Source organism: Dromaius novaehollandiae, chromosome 9 (assembly GCF_036370855.1).
Source record: "Dromaius novaehollandiae isolate bDroNov1 chromosome 9, bDroNov1.hap1, whole genome shotgun sequence".
Classification (NCBI taxonomy): Eukaryota; Metazoa; Chordata; class Aves; order Casuariiformes; family Dromaiidae; genus Dromaius; species Dromaius novaehollandiae.
Window position 1 is genome coordinate 11,510,027 of NC_088106.1, and position 25,122 is coordinate 11,535,148.

A 25,122-nucleotide genomic window follows, 5' to 3' on the forward strand; every position below is an offset into this window, starting at 1 on the left:
AGGAAAACAAAGAAAGAAATGGGTTCTCACATCTTACCAAATGCCAATTTCACCCTTAATTCTCCCCGCTTTCTGTTCCCAAGTGCCTGTACATCTCTCTCCCATGGGTTCAGTTACACTATGTGCACATAGCACGAGAGGATGACCGGAATTACTGACTGTAATTAGAATGTCATGTCTGAATTACAGCAAAAACCCAATATGCTATCTGTAGTAAAACTGAAGATTTTTTCATATGACAGTCAAAAGACGTTTTTTGTCTCTCTACCACTGATGGAATGGATAACAGAAAAGACAGCGTATTAAATCCTGACAGCGGTAAAATGGCCATCAGGTGGCTCTAGCTCTCAGCAATTTTATGAACACAGCATTAGTTCAGACATATTTTCACACCCCAAACTCCCAGTTCTGATTATCTGTATCAGTCAGAATGCATTTTTTCTACTACAGGGCTGTCTGTTACTTTTTACATTAATTTATGCTTAGAGCATTATTTATATACCTTGCACATAATAACAAACTGGCAAACTTTCTGTGCTCTATTGAGAGAGCTCCAGCATTTAGTAGAGATTACACAGACGTTACTAACACAGAGGACATACTGAATGTTAAACCTAATAAACCTTTACTGGCAATCACAAAACTCTAATACGGAGATCTCAAAAACCCAGTGTCAGAAAATCTGCCATCTGCTGGCCAAGGAGAAAAGTACCTGTTACGCTTTAAAGGTGCATCGGATAGAGAGAGCTCCAGCGTGATTCCGGCAACAGAAGCTGGTGGTTCTGCAAACCTTCTCAGCAGCAGATCTGAAATGCAACCGGTCAGTGGTTTTCGGACAGCTTACTTTTCCCTCAGAAAGTACTGTTTCGTTATAATTAAGACTTTCTATGGGAACATGTCAATAAGAAATTGAAATGTTCTGTTCTAAAAACAGAAAAAAAACTTTCAAAGTTTTTGGATTGGAGCACTTTGATTTTTATTTCAGAATGATTTTTTAAAAAGTATTTTGGATATTTTAAAAGTATTTATTTTCATACATTATAAAAATGAGAAGTCAAAATTGACATTAATTTGTTTATATTAAACATTATTGAAGCCTCACACCATCACTATAATATGTGGTAAATTCAAGGCAGAGAAGGATCTAGGAGTCCTGCCTTTTATTAACTTGCTCTGACTGCTTAATCTGTGTCTCGGTACTTGCAGTTTTACACATGTACTCTGTGTGGAGCATATGCCAAGACTCTGATCTTTTCGTTCAGATGAGAGAGATGTATTTGCATCCTCATTTCTCTTACTTTAATTCTGCATGAATTACTTAAGTTTCTACAGTAATTTCAAGAGAAACTGTTTCAAGCTTATAGTCCTTTTAATAATGTCACATACAGAAAAAATTCCCAGTTACAGCCCAAATCATAATAGTCATTATTCAGGAAAAAGAAGAGAAGCAGACAACTGAAGATAACTCTCTAGATATCCCTTTGCCTAGCTTCATAAGTTTAGTATCTGTCATGGGCTAAAAAGGAGATAGATTTTGCATTTTATCCTGCAAGGAAGGAAGTGAATGAAAAAGCTACAAGATCTGATTAGTGATAGATCCAAGAGTTCTTAATTTTATATCTTACCTTACCATGAAGCTCCAGCTAAGCTGTTTGGTTTGTTAAAGATTGCTAGCTTTGTTTTCAAAAAGAAAGGAAAATGCAATGTTTCTCATATATCATCCAGTCACAGCAGGTCGTTTTCTGTGTAATATATGCATATATAGCAGACAATTAAACTGTGTTAAAGAAATGTTTAGATGCAGGTAACCAGGCTGAATTTAGATTCATAGGGACATTTTCTAATTTTTGAGTTCACGTCTTTTAAAATATAACTTCAATGTAGCTTTTGATACAATTAATTGAAAAATTGAAAAGAAATTGCAAATGCAAAATCATACTGACTCTACTTCAATGTAGATTATCAGAATGGCTGAGTTCTTTCAGTCACAGTGTTGATAGCTACCACTTGAGGTAGGGAAGTAACTGAACACAGAAGGTTGTTGACATTGGTAGGAAGCAGGCACTGGAGAGGGAAGGCGTGTGTGCACTGTCAGTGGGTTGTACAGCAAGGGAATGTTTAGATTCATGAAGTGTGAGTTCAGTTCTGTGATTTGTAGGGGACTGTCCTCTCAAGGTTAGAGAGTCCCCCCACAGTGGGCTCTTGCTGTTTTCTTTTGCTTTTACCTCCTCTCTCCAGCTCTTTCCCCTTTTTGCTTCTTGACAGTGCTACCCTCCCCCCCCCACCCCCCACCCCCGGTCTCTTGTCCATCCCATTCACTCTGTTTCCATCCTTGCCACTAAGATTCTGCTCTTTTCTGTTCTTCACCCATTCCCACATCATTCCACTGATGCTCCTGTCCTTTCCAGCTCTGACTTCTGACCTCTCCTTGTAAATATCTTCTTCAAGAGCCTCCCCTACCCCTCTTGACAAGGCTCCTGGCCCTGTTCATCTATCTGTTCTACATTCTGTATCAGTCTTTGTCTATCTAGTTCTTTCTCACCAGTGGGGTGATGGCAGTAGAAGTGCAGTACACAACAGAAGGGCACATTTCTAGCTGTTGGTTATATAGTCTTGATGCCACCCCAATCCCAACAGTGGGGATGAACAATTTCAGAGAATATACTGTTCTGTCTCTGCAGCTGTGTTGGAGGATACCTAGACTGTAGTTTCATTCTTTGTGGTCCTTTACACAGCAGAACCATTTAAGTGTTAACCATTTGTAGCACCTCACCCTTTCAATAACTTTTAAGATGACTGAGCAGTGGTTCAGATTGGTGAACTGATCTGATGTTAAAATATTTATTTGTTTATTGCTGGCTGTTTTTCCAGCTGAATGAGTTATCGGATCCACACAGCGTGAAAACATTGTATTTTCATGGCATTATTTGCCAGAAATATTTGGTACTTTTTAGCTAAGATTCCCATCAAGAGCTCAGCCTTTGGTAGATTCCAGAGTTAAGCTAACCCTTGTAATGGAAGAGGTCAGACAACTTTTAGGTATCTCAAGTGTTTTCAATTCTGTCATCTGATCTACAGTATTTGTGCACCTCTGCCACATGAAAATTTGTCAGTCGATAGTGCCTCTGCTGTGTAGTTAATATACTACACGTGGGGAATATACTTTATTTAGGTTTCTGTCAGCTGCCCCTATTAACTCTTCGAACAAGATCACCTGCTAGTGATAGACTGATGGGAATATTAATTAGAGTAAAGACATTGACAGGTAAACCAGGTTCCTGTGTTTTGTTTTGTGCTTAAAAAATTTTCAGTCAAGTAAATCAGAGACATATTATTTTAGATATCTAAAGAAGGCATCCTTGTTCTATAATGGCTTGCTTTTGTCTTACCCATCAGAAATATTTGGTTGAGATTCTTCATGTAATTTGCAAAATTCTTTATGCCATTGTTTTAAGCATAATATAGTGAGATTTGATGCAGTGATTCACTGTGTGGTTATAGCATCTCGAGACAGATGAGTGAGTTACTACTGTAACGTCTACAGCAGAAGGCTGTTGACTTGTCCTGGATTCCCTTCAATAGACTGGTTCTGCATCCATGATGCCATGCCTGTTTTACAGCTTTGTCGTATGTGCAAAGATGTGCAAACACAGACTCGTGGTCTTAGGTCTCTAGAAGTGTTGGGACCTATTTGAATATCTTAGCTAACAGAATAGGAGCTTTTTGCCTCTAGTATTTTATAGATTTTAAAGGACAATAATTTTTTGATTTTCTATGTGTGGCCTCAGAAGAGGATCATACAATGTTTGAATTATTGTAAAGCATCTGAAAGGTCGAAGCTTGTCTCTTCATTTTGGGTAGGATTTGAGTTTTCTGTTGTTGGATCGATGTTTTCTACTGCAGAAGGTAAGAGGTCTTCATCTGTAAGTTCTCTGGGAAAGCTAGAAGGAACTGGGAGGTCCATAATTGGCTTCCATGGTTTTCCAGGACATCGGGGAAGAGGAGACTCTGAGTGATCTGGCAACCCATTAAATAAAAAAGTATGAGGAAGAGTTACCGTTTCTGCAGGAATACTACTTGCATGTCTTGCAGCCCCGGGAGTAACTAGCTCTGACACCATTTCAGCAGTGGATGGTGGGAGGGTTTCCATGTGATTAAAAACCCTTTCATCCGATTCCTCGGAAGATTTGGGTTTTGGATGTTTATGTTTACCATGTTTACTGTGTTGTCGATGCCCACACCCATGGCCAGTTTGGTGCCCACAATCAGTGTCCTGCCCATGCCTTTTGTCAGACGCATGATCCTTTTTAAATCCATGCCTGTGTTTATGCCCATGTTTATGCCTGTGTTTATGCTCAGGTTCACCTTCACCTTCTGGTCCATGTCCATCATCTTTTCTTGTTTCTTTGCTAGGTGTTTGACTTTCTCCTTCATTTTTGTCAGAGGATGTTGTTTTAGCTGGCTGATACTGTATAAAGGATGCTGTTCGGAAGGGGGTGAATCCAGGAGGCCTTCTTGCAAGGAGAGTCTAAAAAATATTGCAATAATAGTTAGCCATATTTTTTCCATGACCAAAAATAACAGCTTCAGGTTTGGGAAATACAGAAGTTGGCTCACTGCAGTATGTGAGTCGATTAGCGAAAGATTTTTGAAGTAAACTGAATCTGTTCTATCTGTGATAAGGGTTGGAACATAAATACCCATCCAGGTAACTCTGGAGTGTTTTAATGAGTGTAAGAAGAACAATTTATTTATTGTTGAAATTTTGCCAGTTTTAGTGTGGAATCATACCATAGGGAAGAAAAGTCTGTGTGTTTGTTTTAGTTTATGAAGAGTACAGTTGATTTCTGGGATGAAAATGTCCCTGCTCGTGTTAGAGAATAACATTCTGATTTATAAAAACAATTTATGCTGAAGGTTGACAGAATATACAAAAGATCTGTATTGTTTCATCGTAAGAGATGTAACTATTCAATTTTTTGCTTCTAGATTTAAAATACTTATTTCATAGAGCTGCTTAGAAACAATACATGTAGGTTAACACTGATATGATAAAACATTCATTTGTTGTTGGGTAATATCAATTTTCCCATCACTGTTTGTTCAGCTGAAAGATGAAGATTGAACACATGGTGTACAGCTTGTATCTGACACAAGTTTCATTTCTGTCTACCAAGGCATCTGATCCTTATCTAACTGCAAATGAGAGATGTTTGGGGGGGAGCTAAATTTGAAAACTGATGTGGATACAATATTATAATGGAAACTGAGAGGGGAGCTACTTGCTAGTCAGTACCTAATGAATGGGTAGTTACGAAAGTGCTGAACACAGCAAAATTACTGAAACTTAAACCACAGTTATCAGAACTAGAAAAAGCTTGTATTTATATTCTGTTCTGAGACTTCAAAACTGACCCACGTTCAGGGCTAGTTAAGAGCTGGGAGGAAACTCTAAAAGCTGTTCCTGCAGCGATTGACACCTCTAAGCAAAAGGAAATCTGCTACTCTACTAACATGAAAAGAATGGCGGGTGCTTTTGAAACCTGTGCATCTGTGGGGTATAGTTTTTGCATTGCCAAATACATTTTTGTCCCAATTTTTAAACATAGTACAAAGAATAATTCAAAGGAACTGATGGGTCTTAATATCTCAGAGCTTAAGTCATAATGCAAAGAAGCAGTCAATAGGCAGAATGTTCTCTCTGTGCTGCTACCTTTCTTTGCACTTCTGTAATCACTGTGTTGTCTACTGTCTCATGTTGTGTCAAAATAGACTTTGATGTAACAAGTTTGCTGAGGTTAGACAGTGAGGGAGGAGTGTGGCATTACTGAGGTGGTTAAAAAAGTGTGTTCCTTTATTTTTGGTACAATGTATGAGATAATTTGGGATAGATAAAGAATGTAATGTCTTTCATTATTGTATGCTCTGCTTATGATGGTGGATAATAGAAAGAAATCATACCGGTAAATACTCTTTAGTGCAGTTAACCTGGGGCAAGATTTTATTCTCCCATGGGACCACATAAATTTGTGCTTCACATTTCAATGGTACCTGTTGTCGAAACAAAAATTAACATGTTAAGACAGCAAAACATCAGACACAAAGGAAAAGAGTTGTACATGAAAAAAGATAAATGTTTTTAATAATACTTTTAAATACAAATATTCTTGGAACTTTACCTGAATATCTACGAAATCCATCTTAGTGATGGGACACATCACTGTTTAGTTTTCCAAGGTCTTAGGATGCCTATGTGAACACCTTAATTCAAATTCTAACAATAATTATTGGGATGTTTTGTCTCTGGTACTTTTGGAGCATTAACTATTTAATCTTCATGATATTCCTAACAAATATTGTCTGTTGATGGTATTACCCCTTGTTAAAAATTGGGAATTTTTCTTTTAGAGAAAGAGGCACATTTGTTCAACTAGTTAAAAACTGTTAGTGCAGCAGACATTAACTCTCAGAGGTAAACACTGTTCATAGGCTAGGAAAAGAGAGGGGAAGGAAAGCCTCTCTTTTCCAACCAACTCTGTTGTCAATGGTTTCCGGTCCTATCAGCATTACTTCCCAGCAGCTGGAACGGATTTTCCCAGTATCAGCAGCGTGCATTCCAGAATCATCAGTCCTATGCACACTAGTAATGCTTCAGTCTCATACTTTCCTTTAGCTGCAAATGCCACAGATTCAGGAGTATTGCAGCCATTTCATTTCCCAGGAGTCTGCTTCCCTCCCTTCTGCGATTCATAACTATCAGAATAAAGTCCCCCTCACTTTTCGGTGAACACAAAGATACTGCAGTTGAGGTGACTCAGTTTAAGCTTTGTGTTTTACTGCCACTGTCAGTGGCTTGGATTGCAGTTATTGAAAGGTGTCCCTCTTGTCGCTGAGGTGGATGTTTACTGAAAGAGGTGATGGAACTCAGAATCAAATGTGAATTTGCTTTATGTGACTACCATTTCCGGTGCAAGTGAATTTGTCCATTTGGAACAATTCTTTTGACATTATAATTGGCAACATCATCACGACTTACACTGTTAGGTGTGGCATCACAGTCTTCATGAAGTTTTTCAAACTCTTTCTTTGAGCAGTTTGTCTTCTTGACTGTAAATATTATATGGTAGTTTTTTCCTGCAACCACCTGAAAAATTAGCAAGAGGGCTTCCTGTGGTAAAGGCATTTTTATTGAAAAGGGGTTCACAGAAAAGATGGGTTTCTGCCAGTTTATTTCCTGACCACTGGGTCAACATATGTTAAGAGCAATATTAAAATACTTGACAGCAAAGATATTTGCTTCTAATCAACTTACTTGTTTACTCCAGTCCTATTCTCAAAAATTCCAGCATTGGAATTGGAGGGGACAGAAAGGTCAGAGTAACACCAGACCCACAGCTCTGGCTTTGTTTTATTGGATGCCTGTAGTAATTTCATTAATAACAAATGAAATCATTAGAGACACCTCTGCAGGGAGCCAAATATGATGCAAGAGAAGTTGGATGTGAGCAAAATGAAGTGCATGGTAAACAGGCTCAGATGAAAATGGACATGTTTGGCAAACGCATTAGAGAAAGGAACTGCACTGGTTCAAGAATATGCCTGGAATGAGTTCTCTTAGTATTTCTTACAATGCCCCAAATAATATATAACTCTCTGTAGAGATAGCAGGCAAGGCATGAAATTCTGGCTCTTTATAAGTCTACTTTAAAAAGGTTTGCTTGCTAATATCAATCATGATATGAAAAGTGGGCAGGAAGAAAAGCAGTAGGAAAGAAGAGAAAGCACATGTATTATTAGTAAGAACATGGGCTACTCAGAAAAACTTTGGTGCACTTTTAGTGCTTTCTCCAGTAGTGCCCCACATGCTCATGACAAGTTTTCCACAAAGGATCTTCAAAACTACTCCATTGTCTTTCTTACAGTTCTTTGGGGATTTCTAAACCCCCACGGGACAGTAAACTAGGCAAACACAAATGCTGATCAATATTATCCTCCTGGTTCCTCCCCTTTTTTATCTGGCTGTATTTATCTGTGTATGTTAAGTTATACACAGATGTCCTCTTGTGAATCTAGTTGGAGCATTATTAGCAGTATTATTGGGAAGCCCCATTTCTTGAAGTTTAAAACTACTGTAGGGTGGGCAATGCATAAAATAACATACAGAGTTTTGGTGCGATGGATCAACTGGGGAGTTTTGTCTAATAACTCTTTTCTGTCTTAAAAGTCTATGGAATATTACAAAGACTGAGGAAAAGGTGGGGTAAAAATACAGAAATCAGATGCCCTAAATCAGCCTTCTTCCCATGCTTTTAAAATCACATTAAAAATAAAAAGCTATCAAAGCAAGAGACTGGGCATTTTTAAATCACTTTTGAATGCAAGCCAAGATAAGGAAAAATAAATCCCAACCTGAACTGTTGCTGCTTCTATGTCTCCAGCTTTATAGTAGAAATCATCATTGGTCTCCAAATTGTACTTCTCCATAGAAACCTCCAGTAGCTCTTTCAGTTCTCGGCTGTCTTTTGGGATAGTCCTTGGACAACCAGCACAAATGAGAGTGGGAGGATTTACCGTTTCTTCAGCTGAAAGAAAACGATGGATTTCAAATCTAAGGAACAAAAGATTCAATACACATAGACTGGGAAATCCAGTTACTTCTCCACCTTCTGGGATACTTTGTGTTTGAGTCTATTGAATTAAACCAAAATATTTTTATGTGATCAGTGTTACCATATCTTGATTATCTAAAAGAGCACTGCATCAGCACCTCATGTCATTCAGGACACTAAACGAGTCTTCCCATAGAAATAAGAATTGGGTATACCAGTTGAAGGTATCTAGCAAATAAAATAAGGGAATATCTGCACATATGGAAGGACCTGAGTCGGGGGAAAGAAAAGGATGCAGCCCAGAGTTCAAGTTATTGGCAAAGAATGAGAGTATTGAAGAATATCATTTCTGAAGAAAAACAAGTCTCTGAATGGGTGAGAAAACAACACTTACTCGAAGGGGTAATGTACTTGGTGATTTGACAGATCTGCAAAATAACACTTTTGTTTACAAAGAAAAAGCTGTGAAATGGTGATAATCTTTGTCCAAATAGATGGCTGGAGGAAGAAGTAACAATGAGAAAACCATGTAAGGGTTGATTGTAATAAAGTTAGGAATTCTAAATAATTTACCTCCAAGGAAAAATATAAGCGTCTAACTTATCAAATGTAGGGATAGTTATAGAACATGAAGTAAGAACAATGATAGTATCACTAGATGAATTATTAATTTTGGTCAAAGTCTTAAAGTAGTCAGTTCCCTTGCCTTTTGAAAGAGTGTATTGCAACTCTTTGGAAAATCTAGAAAGAATTGCTTATTTAAAAAACATGATATTAGCTGCCTGGTCATTGGGGTGGAAAAGGAATTAAGCCTTGTAGGGCAGTTGTATTCTTTGAGTTTGTGTCAGCTGATCTCCAAATGAGAGTCCAGGGCCAGCACCATGACATAGAAATAGGGCAGAATATAAATGATAAAATATAACTTTCATTTATATGAAAAATATGTGTAGGAAGTGAAAAAATTCTTTGATAATATTTCATGATGAAGGGGTGCTTTTTTCTGTCACAGAAGAATTACTTTCTCTTGTTATTATCTTTTGTCATCTCTTGCATTTTTGTTTTACTTTTTTTTATGATTGTAACAAAACACCTAAAATTGCAAAACTTGTATGGTGCCTGTTACATACCTGGAAACTTGCATTGACTTGCAATATCTGTGATCTGTGCATTAAGACTTTCATATGCTTTGGTCTCACAGTTACCTACACGCTGGAATAAAAAAATGAAACAAAGCAGCATATTATTATTTAGAAATAATGAACAAACTCATGTAAATGTCCTAATAGCTTTCTGCTAATGAAATAAGTCAGTCATTCTACTAGTAATTCATTCCTCCAACATACTGGGAGTAAGAAGCCTGCCAGACAGTATGCAGAGCCAATAAATGATCAGGATTTAGAAAGACCACTCAGAGAAAATAAAATCATAAAAGCTAAATGAGTTATTTGTATGTGTTCATTACAGAAGGAAAGGGGGAGATTCCCAAGACAGAATCCTGTTCTACAGAGAACTCATTGGAAGTTCTGTTTCAAATTATAAAGACCACAAAAGAAGGTTATGGAACTAACAAAATAAACAGTACTGAGTTTCTGGGTCTGCTGATACTCATTTAAGCATTCTAAAGAAACTGTGGTAGATGACTTCTTGCTTAGAACTGCCTTTGTATCCTAGGACTGGAAGAAAGCAAATGTGATCCCATTCTTTTTAAAAAGGTTTCTAGTAAGCTATAGACCAGTAAGCCTGATGTCTGTACAATTCAAATGATTAGACATTATAATAAGGAAAGAATTCCTACATCAAGGAGAATCAGCTTTTTCTGTGTAGGCGGAAGTCATACTTTGCAGATCTGTTGAAGTTCTTCAAAAGCATTAAAAAACATGTGAGTTAAGAGACCTATGAGGTTGATATAGTAAGCTTAGATTTTCAAAAAGGTTTCAGTGAAGTCCCTTATCACAGAATCACAGAAGGGTTGGTGCTGGAAGAGACCTCTGGAAATCATCTAGTCCAACCCCCCTGCTCAAGCAGGGTCAGCTAGAGCACGTTTCCAAGGATTGTGTCCAGAGGGCTTTTGAATATCTTCAAGGAAGGAGGCTCCACAGCCTCTCTGGATAACCTGTTCCAGTGCTCTCTGCCTCAGAGTAAAGATGTTTTTTCTCATGTTCAGATGGAACTTCCTGTGTTTCAGTTTGTGCCCGTTGCCCCTTGTCCTATCTCTGGGCACCACTGAAAAGAGTCTGGCCCCACCCTCTTCATACCCGCCCTTCAGATACTTATATGATATGCATTGATAAGATCCCCCCCCGCCCCCCAGCCTTCTCTTCTCCAGGCTGAACAGTCCCAGCTCTCTCAGCCTTTCCTCATATGAGAGATGCTCCAGTCCCTTAATCATCTTAGTAGCCCTCTGCTGGACTCACTCCAGTAGCTCCATGTCTCTCTTGTGTTGGGGAGCCCAGAACTGGACACAGTACTCCAGAGGTGGCCTCACCCCAGGGCTGAGTAGAGGGGGAGGATCATCTCCCTCGACCTGCTGGCATTGCTCTTCCTAATGCAACCCAGGATACCATTGGCCTTCTCAGCCAGCAGGGCACACTGCTGGCTCGTGGTCAGCCTGCAGTGCACCAGGACCCCCAGGTCCTTCTCTGCAGAGCTGCTTTCCAGCAGGTCAGCCCCCAGCCTGTACTGGTGCACGGGGTTATTCCTCCCTAGGTGAAGGACTTTGCGCTTCCCTTCGTCGAAGTTCACGAGGTTCCTCTCTGCCCATCTCTCAGCCTATTGAGGTCCCTCAGAACGGTAGCACAGCCTTCTGGTGTATCAACCACTCCTCCCAGTTTTGAATCATCAGCAAACTTGCTGAGGGTGCACTCTGTCCCTTCATCCAGGTCATTGACGAAGAGGTTGAACAATACTGGACCCAGTACTGACTCCTAGGGGACACCACTATCTACAGGCCCCCAGCTAGACTTTGCACCACTGAGCACAACACTCTGAGCTCTGCCTTTCAGCCAGTCTTCAGTCCACCTCACTGTCTGCTCATCTGTCCCACACTTCCTGAGCTTGCCTATAAGGATGTTATGGAAGACAGTGTCAAAAGCCTTCCTGAAGTCAAGGTAGACAACACCCACTGCTCTCCCCTCATCTAGCCGGCTAGTCATCCCATCATAGAAGGCTATCAGGTTCATTAAGCATGATTTCCCCTTGGCGAATCCATGCTGACTACTCCTGATCACCTTCTTATCCTTCACATGCTTAGAGATGGCATCCAGGATGAGCTGTTCCATCATTTTTCCAGGGACTGAGGTGAGACTGACTGGCCTGTAGTTCCCTGGGTGCTCCTTCTTGCCCTTTTTGAAGACTGGAGTGACATTAGCCTTCTTCCAGTCCTCAGGAACCTCTCTTGTTCTCCATGTCCTTTCAAAGATGATTGAGAGTGGCCTAGCAATGACGTCCGCCAGCTCCCTCAGCACTCGTGCGTGCGTCCCCTCAGAGCCCATGGACTTGTGGATGTCCAGTTTGCCTAAATGATCTCTAAGCCAATTCTCCTCAACCAAGGGAAAGTCTTCCTTTCTCCAAACTTTCCCTCTTGTCTCCAGGGTGTGGGATTCCTGAGGGTTGGTCTTACCAGTAAAGACTGAAGCAAAGAAGGCATCAGTATCTCTGCCTTCTTTGTATCATTCGTCACCAGGGTCTCTGCCCCATTCAGTAGCAGGCTCACATTCTCCCTAGTCTTCTTTTCATTGCTGACATATTTTAAAAAGCCCTTTTTGCTGTCCTTGACATCCCTTGCCAGATTCAATTCCAAATGGGTCTTGGCCTTCCTAGTCACATCCCTGCATACTCAGATGATGTTCCTATAATGCTCCCAAGTGGCTCGTCCCTGCTTCCATCTTCTGTGCACTTCCTTCTTCTGTTTGAGTTTTGCAAGGAGCTCCTTGTTCATCCATGCAGGTCCCCGCCCCTTTTGCTTGACTTTCTGCTCATTGGGATGCACCTCTCTTGAGCTTGGAGGAAGTGATCCCTGAATATTAACCAGCTCTCTTGGACCCCTCTTCCTTCTAGGGCGCTATCCCATGGGATTCTTCCAAGAAAGTCTCTGAAGAGGCCAAAGTTTGCTCTCCTGAAGTCCAGTGTTGTGATCATCCTTTTTGCCCTGCTTCCTTCTTGCAAGATCGTGAACTCCACCATCTCATGGTCACTGCAGCCAAGGCTGCCCGCAACCTTCACATCTCCAACCATCCCTTCCTTGTTTGTTAGTACAAGGTCCAGCAATGCACCTGTCCTCATTGGCCCCTCCATCACCTGTGTCAGGAAGTTATCATCAGTGCTCTCCAGGAATCTCCTGGATTGCTTGTGCCTTGCTATGTTGTTCCTCCAGCAGGTATCAGGATGGTTAAAATCCCCCATGAGAACCAGGGCCTGTGATCGTGAGGCTACTTCTAGCTGTCTGTAGAAAGCCTCATCTACTTCCTCTTCCTGATCAGGTGGCCTGTAGCACACACCTACAACAGTGTCCCCCATGTTATTCTGCCCTTTAATCCTTACCCATAAGCTTTCGATCTGCTCATCATCTTCCCCTAGGCAGAGCTCCATACATTCCATTTCCTTTCTCACATAAAGGGCAACTCTACCACCTCGCCTTCCTGGCCTGTCCTTCTTATAGAGCCTGTAGCCATTCGTGGAGCATTCCAGTCGTGTGAGCTATCCTACCATGTCTCTGTAATTGCAATGAGAAGATATCCATGTGACTGCACACAGAGCTGTAATTCCTCCTGTTTATTGCCCATGCTGCAAGCATTTGTATACAGGCACTTCAGAGAGGTATTCGAGCATTCTGATTTCCCAGGAGGGGTGCAAGGGGATTCCCCATAGTCTTTTCTTGTCAGTACTTCCTTAGCTGTATGCAATTGCTGGAGGTAATCCCACTTGAGCCCCATTTTGCTGCCTGCATGGTCTCGATAACTCTCCCCTTCCCCCGTCTTTCCTAGTTTAAAGCCCTTCTTACCCGGTTGACCAGCCTGTCGGCAAAGATGCGTGTGCTCCATTTAGTGATGTGGATCCCATTTCTCCTAGTCAGTTGTTGATCTTCAAACAGGGTCCCATGGTCATAGAAACCAAAACTCTGTTGCCAACACCTGTGGCACAGCCAGTTATTTACTTGAAGTATCTGTCTACTCCTCCTCCTATCCTTCCACCTCACTGACAGAATCTGTTCCCCTGCAGGAGGGAGTCACCCATGACAATCTGTGCTTCTTCCAGGTGTTCCTGCACAGCACAGGGTCCATCAGCTCTTTCGCTTCACTTGAAGCTGTGCCCAGCTCTTCCTCAGTTTGGAGGGCACTGAACCTGTTCACCTGCTGAAGGGTTTCAAGAGAAGCAGGAGCCTTACTCTTTGTATGAGAAGTGACCACTTTCCAGCCTTCATCTTCTGCAGAGTTATGACTAACAACTGTTCGACATGGCACAGTGCCCATCTGCATCTCCGTCAAAGACTCTAAAGGAAACTAATCAACTGTAGAATAAGGGAGTAGGCTCTTGCGTGGATAAATACTTAATTAAAATATGTAAAACAGCATTGGATTAAAGATCAGATCTCACAATAGAAAGAATTCAACAGCTGGGTGTCATAGGGGTTTGATCTGGCAGAACAAAATTAATTTAGAGAAATGTAAAGTGATGCACAAGGGAGAAGCCAATCCTAACTTTTTGATAGGCTCTGAGCTGGCTGTTACCATTCAGGATCAAGATCTCAGGGCTATGATAGGTAATTGAAAATATCATCCATGAAAGCATCAAATTAGTAGCAGTTAAAAAAATGAAAAAAAAATGCAGAGGCTTATTATGAAGGTTAAAGAGAATGAAATTATGCCCCATTATAGTTCTGTGGTCTACCTGCATGATGAATATAGGGTGCAGTTCTAGTCCTCCTATTTCAAAGCAGAAAGTATAGAGCTGATCAAAGGTATGAAACAACTTCTATGGAATTTGGTTGTTCTAAAGAATGACCAAATCAGCTAGGACTCTTCAGTTCAGAAAAGAGATTTTTGAGGGAGGATATGATAGCTACAAATCATGAATGGAGCAGGTGGGTCGAGATCACTGACTCTTCCAGTACAAGAACTAAAGGGCATCAAAAAAAGGCTGGCAAGTGGAAATTTCAAAATAAACGCAAGGAGGTGGCTCTTTGAACAATAGATAAGTTGAGCTGTGGAGTTTTCTGTGTGCTTGCTAAAAGCTTAGATAAATTTAGAGGAGGACTGAATAAGCTCTTGGAAGAGAAATACACTAAAAATTACTAAACATAAATACATGGGAAGTGCCTGAGCAAGAAATGGCTAGTGACAAATATTTGGGGATGTGTCATATATGCTTTCCTTGATATTACACCCTTGCCAAAGCATCTGCTTGTGGCCACTGTTAAGAGTTAAGATACTAAGCTAGATGGTCAAACCCAGTAAGGCCACTTTTATGTTCATGGTTCATGCAAAAATAGACAGGCAGGAGACCTGACTGAAGTTTCTTTCGTAATATTTGAACTATGTTGTCTTCAGTGAATTTTCATTTTGTTTACATTTCTGATTGGGACAAAGAGTGTCAGCTTAGGCTCAGTTGTTTGAAAGGCCATTCTCTCCAGTGTTTTTAAGCACATTTTGGAAAAGTTGGAAGCATATAATAACAATTACAGATGTACTAGGGGAAGTATTTCCATATCTGACATGTTCTGATTGGGCCTGTAGATTTCTAATAATAACTGTGGATGATTGATTAACAAGGTCGCTTAACTATTCAGGAGATAAGTGATTAAGACCTAATCCCACAAGCCCTGTGTGATCGAGATGGCATGTCAATAAGGTAGCGCTTCTGGATTATATGAGATGGGCAGAAGTCATTATCTCCAGCTGACAGATAGGGGGGTTGAGATTCAAGCAGATTAAGTAACTTGCTTACAGTTAAAGGGCAAGCCTGGGTAATGGAGAGATTTGCTTCAGTTAGTCTGATTCTCAGTCCCTTGTTATTTGTTACAGTGTTTTCATTCTTTCCTTTTCTCAATGCATCTGAAATACAATAGCATTCTTGAGACATCTAAGGAGTAATTTTTGAACAGGGGAGGCTCTTGACTGTAACACTCAATAGCACAGTTCCACAACAGCTGAAACAGATGAGAGTCAGGGCTCTTGTGTGTGGCTCCTTCCCTCCCATTTACCACCACTCTTCACTCTGGCTATACATTTCTGCCCCCTACCTTATTGCCACAAGCATTCGTCTAACCCCATGGTGAGCTGGTTCAGTGAGGCTGGTTGACAAAACAGCTGTCTCTTTTTGTACATTTAATTCTGTTCCAGCTCAGAGAAGTAGAGGAAGTGCCTGTTTTGGCAGCACTGTTTAGCTAGAATATGTATGTTTGTTAATAATTCTTTCTGAAGCGTTCTTATTTGGACTGCAGTACAGGTAAGTAAAAATTCAGTTACTTATTTTTCTTAGAAAATATGTCTTATGCTGGAAGAGTAGTGCTAATTTTACTTATCCCTTTTTGATTTGTACTGGAGTAGCTCTCTGGTAGGAACTTCTTAATGGATTATTTATTTAGATAAGACTGGGTTCTGTCGAGAAATCTGCAAACATTTTCGCAGTTTTCTTGGTTGCTCTCGCATTCGAGAGGACGTGGATGTTTTAACTGCATAAACAGACAGTTATTTGTAAGCTTGGATTTAAACTTCATTGACTAAGTTAAACAAAAATGTAAGTATTTTCCTGAGTCAGACTGAATCATTATTTGCTAATATATTTTCTTGATAAACAGGTTTTGAAGATTACTTACCCCTGTAGAAGTGGTTTTGCACTCTGGACTTAAATCTTGAAATTGGTCTTTGGAACAATTAGTCTCCTTGATTTCATATTTAATTATATAATTCCATCCAGCTACCACCTGAAAGATGTATTAAATAAGCCAATACATGCTTTGAAGTTAAACTATTAATTGCAATCACCAAAGAAAGTAAGTGCTTTCCATCCATCAAATCACTTTGCAGTCATTGAGCCATACAGTACTCAAAGACAGCAAGAAAAATACTGTTCTTATACTAGAGAAAGTAAGATAAGCCATACAGATACTGGAAATGCGGTTTGTATTCAGATTCAGGTTCTCCTGGCAAGCCTGCAGCCTCATACCACATGGTTTCTTGCGCTTTCCTCCAAAGTGTCTGTTATTTATTACTCCCAGTGACAGGAGGCTGTTCTAGATGGATGACTACACTAATACAGCTTGGCAATTCCTATGTTCCAGAGTGTGTGACATAGTAAAACAAAATCTGAATAATGTAGCTTTACACTGTTGGCATTATTTGTTGCTCAGTGTCCTGCATTTATCATCTACCTTGTCTACCTTGGGCTTTTTTCCCTCTTTTTTGTCCAGACTTTTGACCTTTTTATATTTTCTCTCCAGGAAGCAGTTCAGTTTTTAGCACTGTGGCTACTGCTTCTCATCCATGAAATCTCTCCATGTGACAGAGTTGGGTCAGGCAGCATTTGAACAAAATTCAGAAATAAGAATCAAATATAGACACTTTCCATCCCAGATTGATTACAGTGGAGGGCTCTTGACTAGTCTCTGTTGGCCGGAAATGACATGATGGTCCTCTCTGTAGCTGCTGGAGTGTAGTCCCTCTGTAACATTTTGCCATGTGGCTTAAATGTTGTGTATGCTTGTCTTTCAGTAAGAGGATCATTGCCATCAGTAAGTAAAAGAAGAACCATCTGAATTAAATCATGGGTCAAATTGACATGAGAACAGAAGATTCTTTTTGGCAAAGTAAACACATAGATATTCAAACAGAAGGATCTGTATTTGGTTTCAGGTTACAAACTATTTAAAAATCAAATCAGAAACTACTTTCTAGCAATGCCACAGCAATCCATAGGAGAGCCTTTTGCAGGGAAATAGCTCTTGCATGGAATACCAACTGATGTGGAATTTCTACGACCTGAGCAATTGTTTCTTGCAAGACAGATATTTCCATGTGCGGAAATCTTTCAGCAAATGACATGCTGGCCTTTTGTTTTTCTGACTCATTTTTCTGTATTGATTTTACATGTCCTATAATGTATATCAGCTGCTGACATATAGGTCCTATTCCATTGCATAAACATAGCCCCTCAAATGTCACTAGACACCTATCTAGAGTGTATGAGACATCTACACAGGTCAGTAGTTTTGGCACAGAATCTAGGGACAGGGACAGACCTGCTCTGGCTGGTGCTTCATGTAGGTGTCTAGTGGAATACTCTAGGGCATCTCAGATGACACAAAGTGCCTGTGTCAGCACTGCATACAAATGAACAGGTGCTGAACACTGGTTATTTGCAACTGCAGATAGCAACAAACTGTATTTAATACCAGTTCATAAAGTTGAGAGCTCTGAAAAGCCGGTAACTGTTTATGATTCCACAAAACTGAAAAGAATTACTTAAATGGTCTGCATTCTGTATAATCTTATTGTGAAATATAATACACTTTGAAATCAGAAATATATATGTAAAACAGCCGAAGTACCTTTTTCTTTTGTAAAATGTATAGAAAAAATCATATACAAACCTGTCGTTTTGCTTCTTTTATTTCAACAAGTTTAAAAAGGGCAACTTCATCACCGTGACTGTTAAACTTTTGAATGGCTTGTTTCAGAATTTCTGACACTTGTAAAGAGTCACTTGATATATGTTGAAAGCATCCAAGACATATAGCCTCAGTGAGCGTTATCTTTGTCGCAGCTGGAAAAGAAACAAACCAAAAAATACAGGCCTGCATGTAAAGCTGTCAGTTTTAATTTCTTATACATGGGAATGACAGAGAATGTTCAATGAGCAAGAATCCTGCTTTTAATCAGAGTGATCAACAAAATCTAGATTCAGGTTTCAGGGCCTGCAAAGATATTCATTGTATTTAGAGACATGCTGCTCTGTGGAGTGATAGGGGCTGTTATGAAATTTGTATTTAAGCATAGTTTCAGCAGTGAACTTTATCCACAAACTTCAGGAGTCATTGAATCTCTGAGAAATCTTGCACACAGTTTTGACGCCACTAAGGAGGGGTCATCCCTCATCCACTCAGGGAAGAGCCAGTGGAGGCCACAGTTAAAGAGTTGTTCTTCACATACTTCAAAGTTCACCCACAGTGTGCAGCTGTTTCCTGACCTCGCCATGTTTCAGAAAGGGGACTTTGGCAGGAGTGCTTTGACTCACTGTGTGGACTGCCCTGCCTCAGAGCTCCTTAGGGACTGTAGTTAAACTGTTCTACTGCTGTGTTGTCTGAACTGCCCTTGCTAGTCACTTCAACTGCCAGAAAGTTACCACTTGGTGTTAGCTTCCAGGCTTAACCAACTGGAATGCTGTGGATAGGCAAGCTTGAAGGAGATGCTCAAAATTCTCTTTCCTTCTACTAATCCTATTAACCCTCTTTCCTTTCTAGTAATCATGGATTGGATTTTCATAAATTAGTTTCCTAGTTCAGTACATAAATTAATTTCATGATTCAGCGAGCTTGAGAATCAAAGTAAGACAATATATGGTCTCTGTGGAATTGAAATAAAATTTGTGTGCCTGATCCTCAGCGACATAAAGTGGCTTTAATGGAGTTATGCCAGCCTGCACCAGTTGGGGATCCAGGCCAGGGTCAATATGGTCAAACCGTTCCACGAAGGAGGCTGAACAATACGGTACCTAACATATAGTGGGGAAGTCCCTTAACAGATTGGGTCTATTGTTTAACTCTTCTGTTTGAATCCGTTCCGTTGATTTTGCTCCTTGCTCCTTTGTACTTTTGGAATAATTCAGTGTAAGGAATATTATTAGTCTTAGTTCTTGTAGGGTGCATGAACAGAGTCTGGTCCTTTGTATTTATAGCATGATCTGTCGCTGCCTGCCTTTGACTCAGTCATGACAAATATATATATATATTACAGAAGAATATGACCTTGTTTTCAGGGAGCAATCACAAACAAGATAATAAAACATTAGTACACCCGGTTCTGAAAGGGCTATGTTTTTTTGTAAGGGCTGAACAAACGTGTATTGCTTTTTGCAATAATTTTGTAACAAGAGATGATCTTTGTAGGTTGAATACCTGATTCATTTAAATTCAAATGTGGTTCTTTAGCTTTCTAAACAAATATTCAAATGCAAGTTTCCAATGCATTTTCTGTGGAATTCACACACCTTTTACTGGCAGCTAGATGTCACCATTGCCTTGCAAATGCATCTGAAACCGAGCGGCGTTTGTTCAGTAGTAGAACATGGTCTGTGTGTACTGGAGTTCCTAGTAAGGTAGTGGCTGTAGGTATAGCCATTATAGTTTTAAACAAGATAACTAGTACCAAAACTCAAAGATAAGCCGCAAACAGTCTTAGAAATCTCGATAAATATTTCTGTTGTTAGCTCACGCTTAGCTCCATGCTGCCACAATTATATGCTCATTTTAAAACTAGCTTGAATATGTCTTACCTGAACTCTAGTCATAGGTACATAAAGATTTCAGCTACAGAGCTATCAAACTGTGACTTGTTTCTAATAAAGGAAGTTACTATGTGAACATTATAATCATATATGAATATCTTAAAGGCAAGAAAAGCAGTACTGGCTGTCATTAAGGTCCAATAGGTTTCATAAAAAGTCTCGAATAATTATATCATTACTGGATTTTTAGTTTTGACATTAAAATTTCCCCAGTTTTCTCAGTTGATGGTTAAAGATTTGTATTGTAAACTTTAACAAAAATAAGTTAGCCATTTTTAGTTTTGAGAAAATTAAGATACAATTTTGTCATACAAAGTTTTATCTAAACATTTCTGGCACCATTTTATACTTGAGTAATTGAGGATGGAAATTTAAAGTGTAACAAGGGGATATCTAGTCTCTAAGTTACTGGTGTGCTTTTGGTCTTAAGCAAATTCATTTTAATGAGGTATAATTTTAGTGTTTTAAAAAGCTTATTATGTGCACATGCCAGTTTTCAGTACCAGGTAATAGTGTCTTCCCCTTAGACAGAATCTGCCAGTGCTTCACTGACTTAGCATGTATGTACAGAACGGAGTGGAGTGAAATTTCATCTTTAACATGTAGTTGCTTATTTGTTGAAGATGCTCTATGGAAGTCTGAACAGAATGATGATGAGCTTCTACCTTTAAAATTAACTGAAAGTCTCAGTATGATTTTTTTTCCATTCTTATTTTTCAATGTACTTGTTGAATGCTGTCCTATAAGTTACATACCTGGAACAGTTTTGCAATCTTGTGAAACGTTACTTGTTTTTTCATCCTTATTGATGTGAACTCGAGCTGTGCATTCTCCAGTTCCCTGCAAATACATATGAGAGCATTTGTCTTAAACTTGATTGATGAAGAAACCCAGATTAGTATCATATTTGGTGGACAAGTTCATAGGTACATGTATAGTAATGTCAAATTTGCTGTTTTGTTATTGCAAAAGGAATGGTGTTTTGATTGTGGGAAGAGTGGGGGATGAATGGAGCAGATAATTTGAAAGATTACTTTGTGTCATGATGATGCATGTAAATTAACTAAAGAACGTACTGCCAGAATAAGGGAGATGAATACATCTCCATAAATAAATCTATATAAATTGCATATTTACCTAATTTCCTCTCTGCTGGTGCGAGGTATGCAGCGATGACCATGGCATTTCACATAGATTCAAATGATATGATTACCTTCTTCCTTTTCTTTGCATTGTGTACAGTATGAAATAACAGTGATTTCCACTGGGGATGTTTAATGTTTCCTGAATGCTATGGATGCCCCAGTTGTACTTCCTCTAGGTGCAATGAGGCTCTGAAATGTCTGTATGAAAAAGGTCCCTCCTGCACATCTTCAGGGTTATAATGATTAACTTTAGGGTTGTAAACATTTTCTTACTGTATTTTACTCCTATAAGCTCTTGAAGGCAACACACACACACACACACACACACACACACACACAGGGACACACACACAGCGCGCGCTAAATCCTCTTCTGTGTTTTTTCCCAGGAGACTACAGTCTTGCTGATTATGTTGCTGTTTGTGTACAGAGAATTTTAGAAGAGGACAGACACTTACAGCTTCTGCAGGTACTTTGTAATCACAGTCTTTCCAGTGTTTCTTTTCCTCAGTGGCACAAGTGGTCTCTCGTATTTTATATTTCACATAGAATTGTGTGTCAGGACCTGCCTGGATAAAAACAGTATGCAAGTCATCATTTGCATAGTGATTAATCAGGACATCACTGATGAAGTAAGAGATTCAAAGGGTAAATTCTATACATTGGTTACCTTATTTTTTGTAATATGGTTTCAGATTAGCTGCTGTTCTCCATGGAAGATCTCCCAAATCTTGCTAACTTAATTATTAACTTATCTGATTATATTATTGAGCCCTTAACTACAGCTGCAATATGTTGATAGAGTAGATGCAGTATGCTCATCTGCTTACAATTCAAAGTACTGTAGCTAGGATTTTAAAAACAGAAAAAACTGGTTAGGTTTCTGTACTCATATTCAAATGTACTCCAAGTAAGCAAATTTGGGCTGCTGTTTGGATAGTCTGCATACTTACTGTTTTGGACTGTGCTTCTGTCATACTCAATCACTCTCACTCCTGGCCTGTTCCCAGATCTGTCCGCTTTGCTGCTGTAGGCAGCCCAGAAACAGCAGCCAGCAGCCCTCAGGCAGCCTGGCAATGTCCAAACTGCCTTACTCTGCATTAACAGGGTACTAAGCAGCTCTGCCTTCTCGCGGCAAAGGGTTCAGGAGGGTGTATGCTCTAAAGACAGTCTTTGACTGTGCCTGCAGTTCTCCTAGAGGCATTAAAGGCAAAGTTGTTCGTGAGAGTGGCTTCAGGAATTCGGTGAGATGAAATACAGACAAAGCCTAGAAGTTAAATGAGGTCTGTCCTGGCCAGTGGAAGTTCAGGGCATTCTGAGGTTTGTAAACCAGTAGGGGTCATTTTCTCCATGCCCTGGGCTCAGTAGTGAGCCTGTGCCTTCAAATAACATTAACATACTACAATGTTTATGGTTCATCCTTTAGAACAGACACAAACCCAGAAGTTCCTAATCTTTTACTGCCATTAAAAATGATCTGGCAGTGTACCTCTTGAAATGCAAACACAGGCAGCTGCTGTACTTTAACATTAGCTCTCTTAACGGTATCGTTTGAGGATAACCAGGATTCTTGCCTCAGTTGTACCATTCTCCTGTACAAGCAAGTGAAGGTGAGTTGACACGGGTGGAATACACTGGATTTACATTGGTAGTGCTGAAGTCAAAATTATATTCTGTGTTCTCTCATTTCCTATTGTCTATTGCTACAACTATGAAAAAAATGGTGGTAGCTAAAATAATGGCTGCAGGTTGTAAAACAGGGTGTAAGAGCCTCTAAAAATATAATGGACGTAATCCTCAGCAGGTATAAATTGACATTTATGGAGCTGCGTCAGATTACACTATCTGAGATATGGACTGAAAAAGAGACAAATTCTGTTCTATTACACTGTTTTAAACCTGGAATAAATCAGTTCAGTTTACTGAGTACATGAAATACCTGAGAAGAGACATTGTTTCTGTATGTTATTTCTTGTTGTTTTATTTCATTGTTACTATGAACAACTATGGCTTTTACTGGTGCAGGTTCAGTCTTTCAGCAGTCAGCTTTTATGTTTTATTACCATATCAATAATGAATGTACATGAATATGTAATAACCAGCTATTTAATTAATGTATTCAACATTGTGAGACTAGAGATGAGCAAAATCTATATTCTTTTTAGAAAAAGAATTTAGAATACAAGTAAATATCTCTTGCAGACTCCTTTTCCCTGATTTTTTCTTAACATCATAGTCAGATCAGTGATTCAAAGTAGTAATTGATTTCCACCTCAGATCTTTTAAGAAAAGGCAGTATATGTAGAGAAGAATGATGAATAATAATGACAATAAATATGCATTCTTAAAAATAGAACTTTATTTAAAATGAAATACTGATAATAATAACTTTCCTTAGGGATCACCAGCAAAAATGAAGGTGGTGTTATAGATCTGATATAAAGATGTTTGCATCTGGCTATTGTTAAGGACACATGTAGGTCAATGAAGACAAAAGGACCATTCATTTGTTTAATATTAATTATATAAAGGGTTTGCCAGATTTTAGTCTTTGTCACTACATGCTAAAATCTCCCCAGTTTGAAAACAGGAAGACTAGAGGATAGGTATCAAAAGATGGTGGTGGTTTACTGTAAGACGTTGAGTAATTCATGTCCCTTTTCTGAGCTCCATTTCTATCTGGGTAAAAGTGCCTCCTGATTCTGGTGTGCAAAATATTCTGTCAGTGAGTTTCTTGTGTTCTGCATCTGAAAATCCAATCCAGTAGAAAAAAAAATGCTAATGTTGTTTTCAAGTAAAGTAATGCTTGTCATTATTACGGTAATATCATCTTTGTATGCCTCTCAGAGGTAAATATACTTTTGTTAGATTAGTGGTATACAGAAGGACTCCAGGCAAAGGATCATGTTTTATTCTTTTCTCTTCTATAATTTCAACTGTCTCCCTATTTGACTAAGATACCACCTAGTGCTTTTAGACAGATCTGTGACTCAGGGCTTGTGTCAATCAAATAATATTCACAAACAGTTTATTCACAGTATTGCCAAATTTTATCAGGTCATTCTTTTTTATGTGTGATACCAGCTCTTCTCAAGTCAGGATAATATCAAGGTTTTTAATAAGTCTGTTTTTGCCATTGATCTGAAAACCTTACTGATGATGGAAGAAGGTAGAATTCCGAAAGAGAAAGGAGAAAACTAAATGTTCTAGTAAGACACACTGGATTAGTGATCGAAATTTTCTATTCTTTAGTCTTTGCATTTATAAGCAATTCACCAGCACACCAAATTCCATTGATAAGAAAATAATATACATCCTGCTATCTTACTGTGCAAGCCATTTCTGTGATTTTTTAAAACATTTTTGCAAGACACTTTGCTGTCATGTTTACCATCTCTTACAAAGGAGATGGAGGGAATTGGACCCAGAGCGCGCAAACAATACCAGCGTTTTCTCAAAGTCTACTTACTGTTTTTTTGGCTTCCATCACCATATATAGAGCAAATTGATTACCAGTTGTTCTGTCTCCATTGTATTTCTTCAGTGCTGTGTCGACAGCTTCCAAGACATCGGAGTCATCACAGTCTGAAAACTCGAATGGAAGAGGGGTGGCTCTGCTTGAAAAGAAACTACAGCAGAGCACTAGCACAAGGAGAGGTTTCATAACTGGACAAAATGGCCCCCTGAATTAGAGTGACTCTTTAAAAAGCAAATGGAAAAGGAATATTTGAGAGGCAGTTAGTAACCTTTCCTGTTTTTCAGGAGCAATAGCTAAGTAAACAGAACAAGTGGGTTACTGGGGTTGGTAGATTCTCGTCATATCCTGTTTATACTGCAAACAAACTTCTGAGTTTATCTAAACAAACTTTG

General features: G+C 39.3%; 1 protein-coding gene across 3 annotated transcripts; it reads right to left on the reverse strand.

The window, feature by feature from the left end:
- Positions 1-1,339: 1,339 nt before the first annotated feature.
- Positions 1,340-25,022, reverse strand: KNG1 (kininogen 1). 3 transcript variants are annotated; one of them, XM_026094816.2, is made up of 11 exons: positions 24,722-25,021; positions 21,711-21,821; positions 20,864-20,948; positions 18,196-18,368; positions 16,423-16,530; positions 9,737-9,818; positions 8,410-8,582; positions 7,037-7,144; positions 5,962-6,051; positions 4,366-4,528; positions 1,340-4,017 (listed from the first exon to the last, which is right to left on the reverse strand). In XM_026094816.2, exons 1-11 carry the CDS (start codon positions 24,914-24,916, stop codon positions 3,812-3,814), a joined length of 1,494 nt encoding a protein of 497 aa, XP_025950601.2. In that variant the 5' UTR covers positions 24,917-25,021; the 3' UTR covers positions 1,340-3,811. The 3 variants fall into 3 exon arrangements, with proteins under 3 accessions (XP_025950601.2, XP_025950602.2, XP_025950600.2); XM_026094817.2 differs by having other exon boundaries at positions 4,372-4,528; positions 24,722-25,020; XM_026094815.2 differs by having other exon boundaries at positions 1,340-4,528; positions 24,722-25,022.
- Positions 25,023-25,122: the final 100 nt, after the last annotated feature.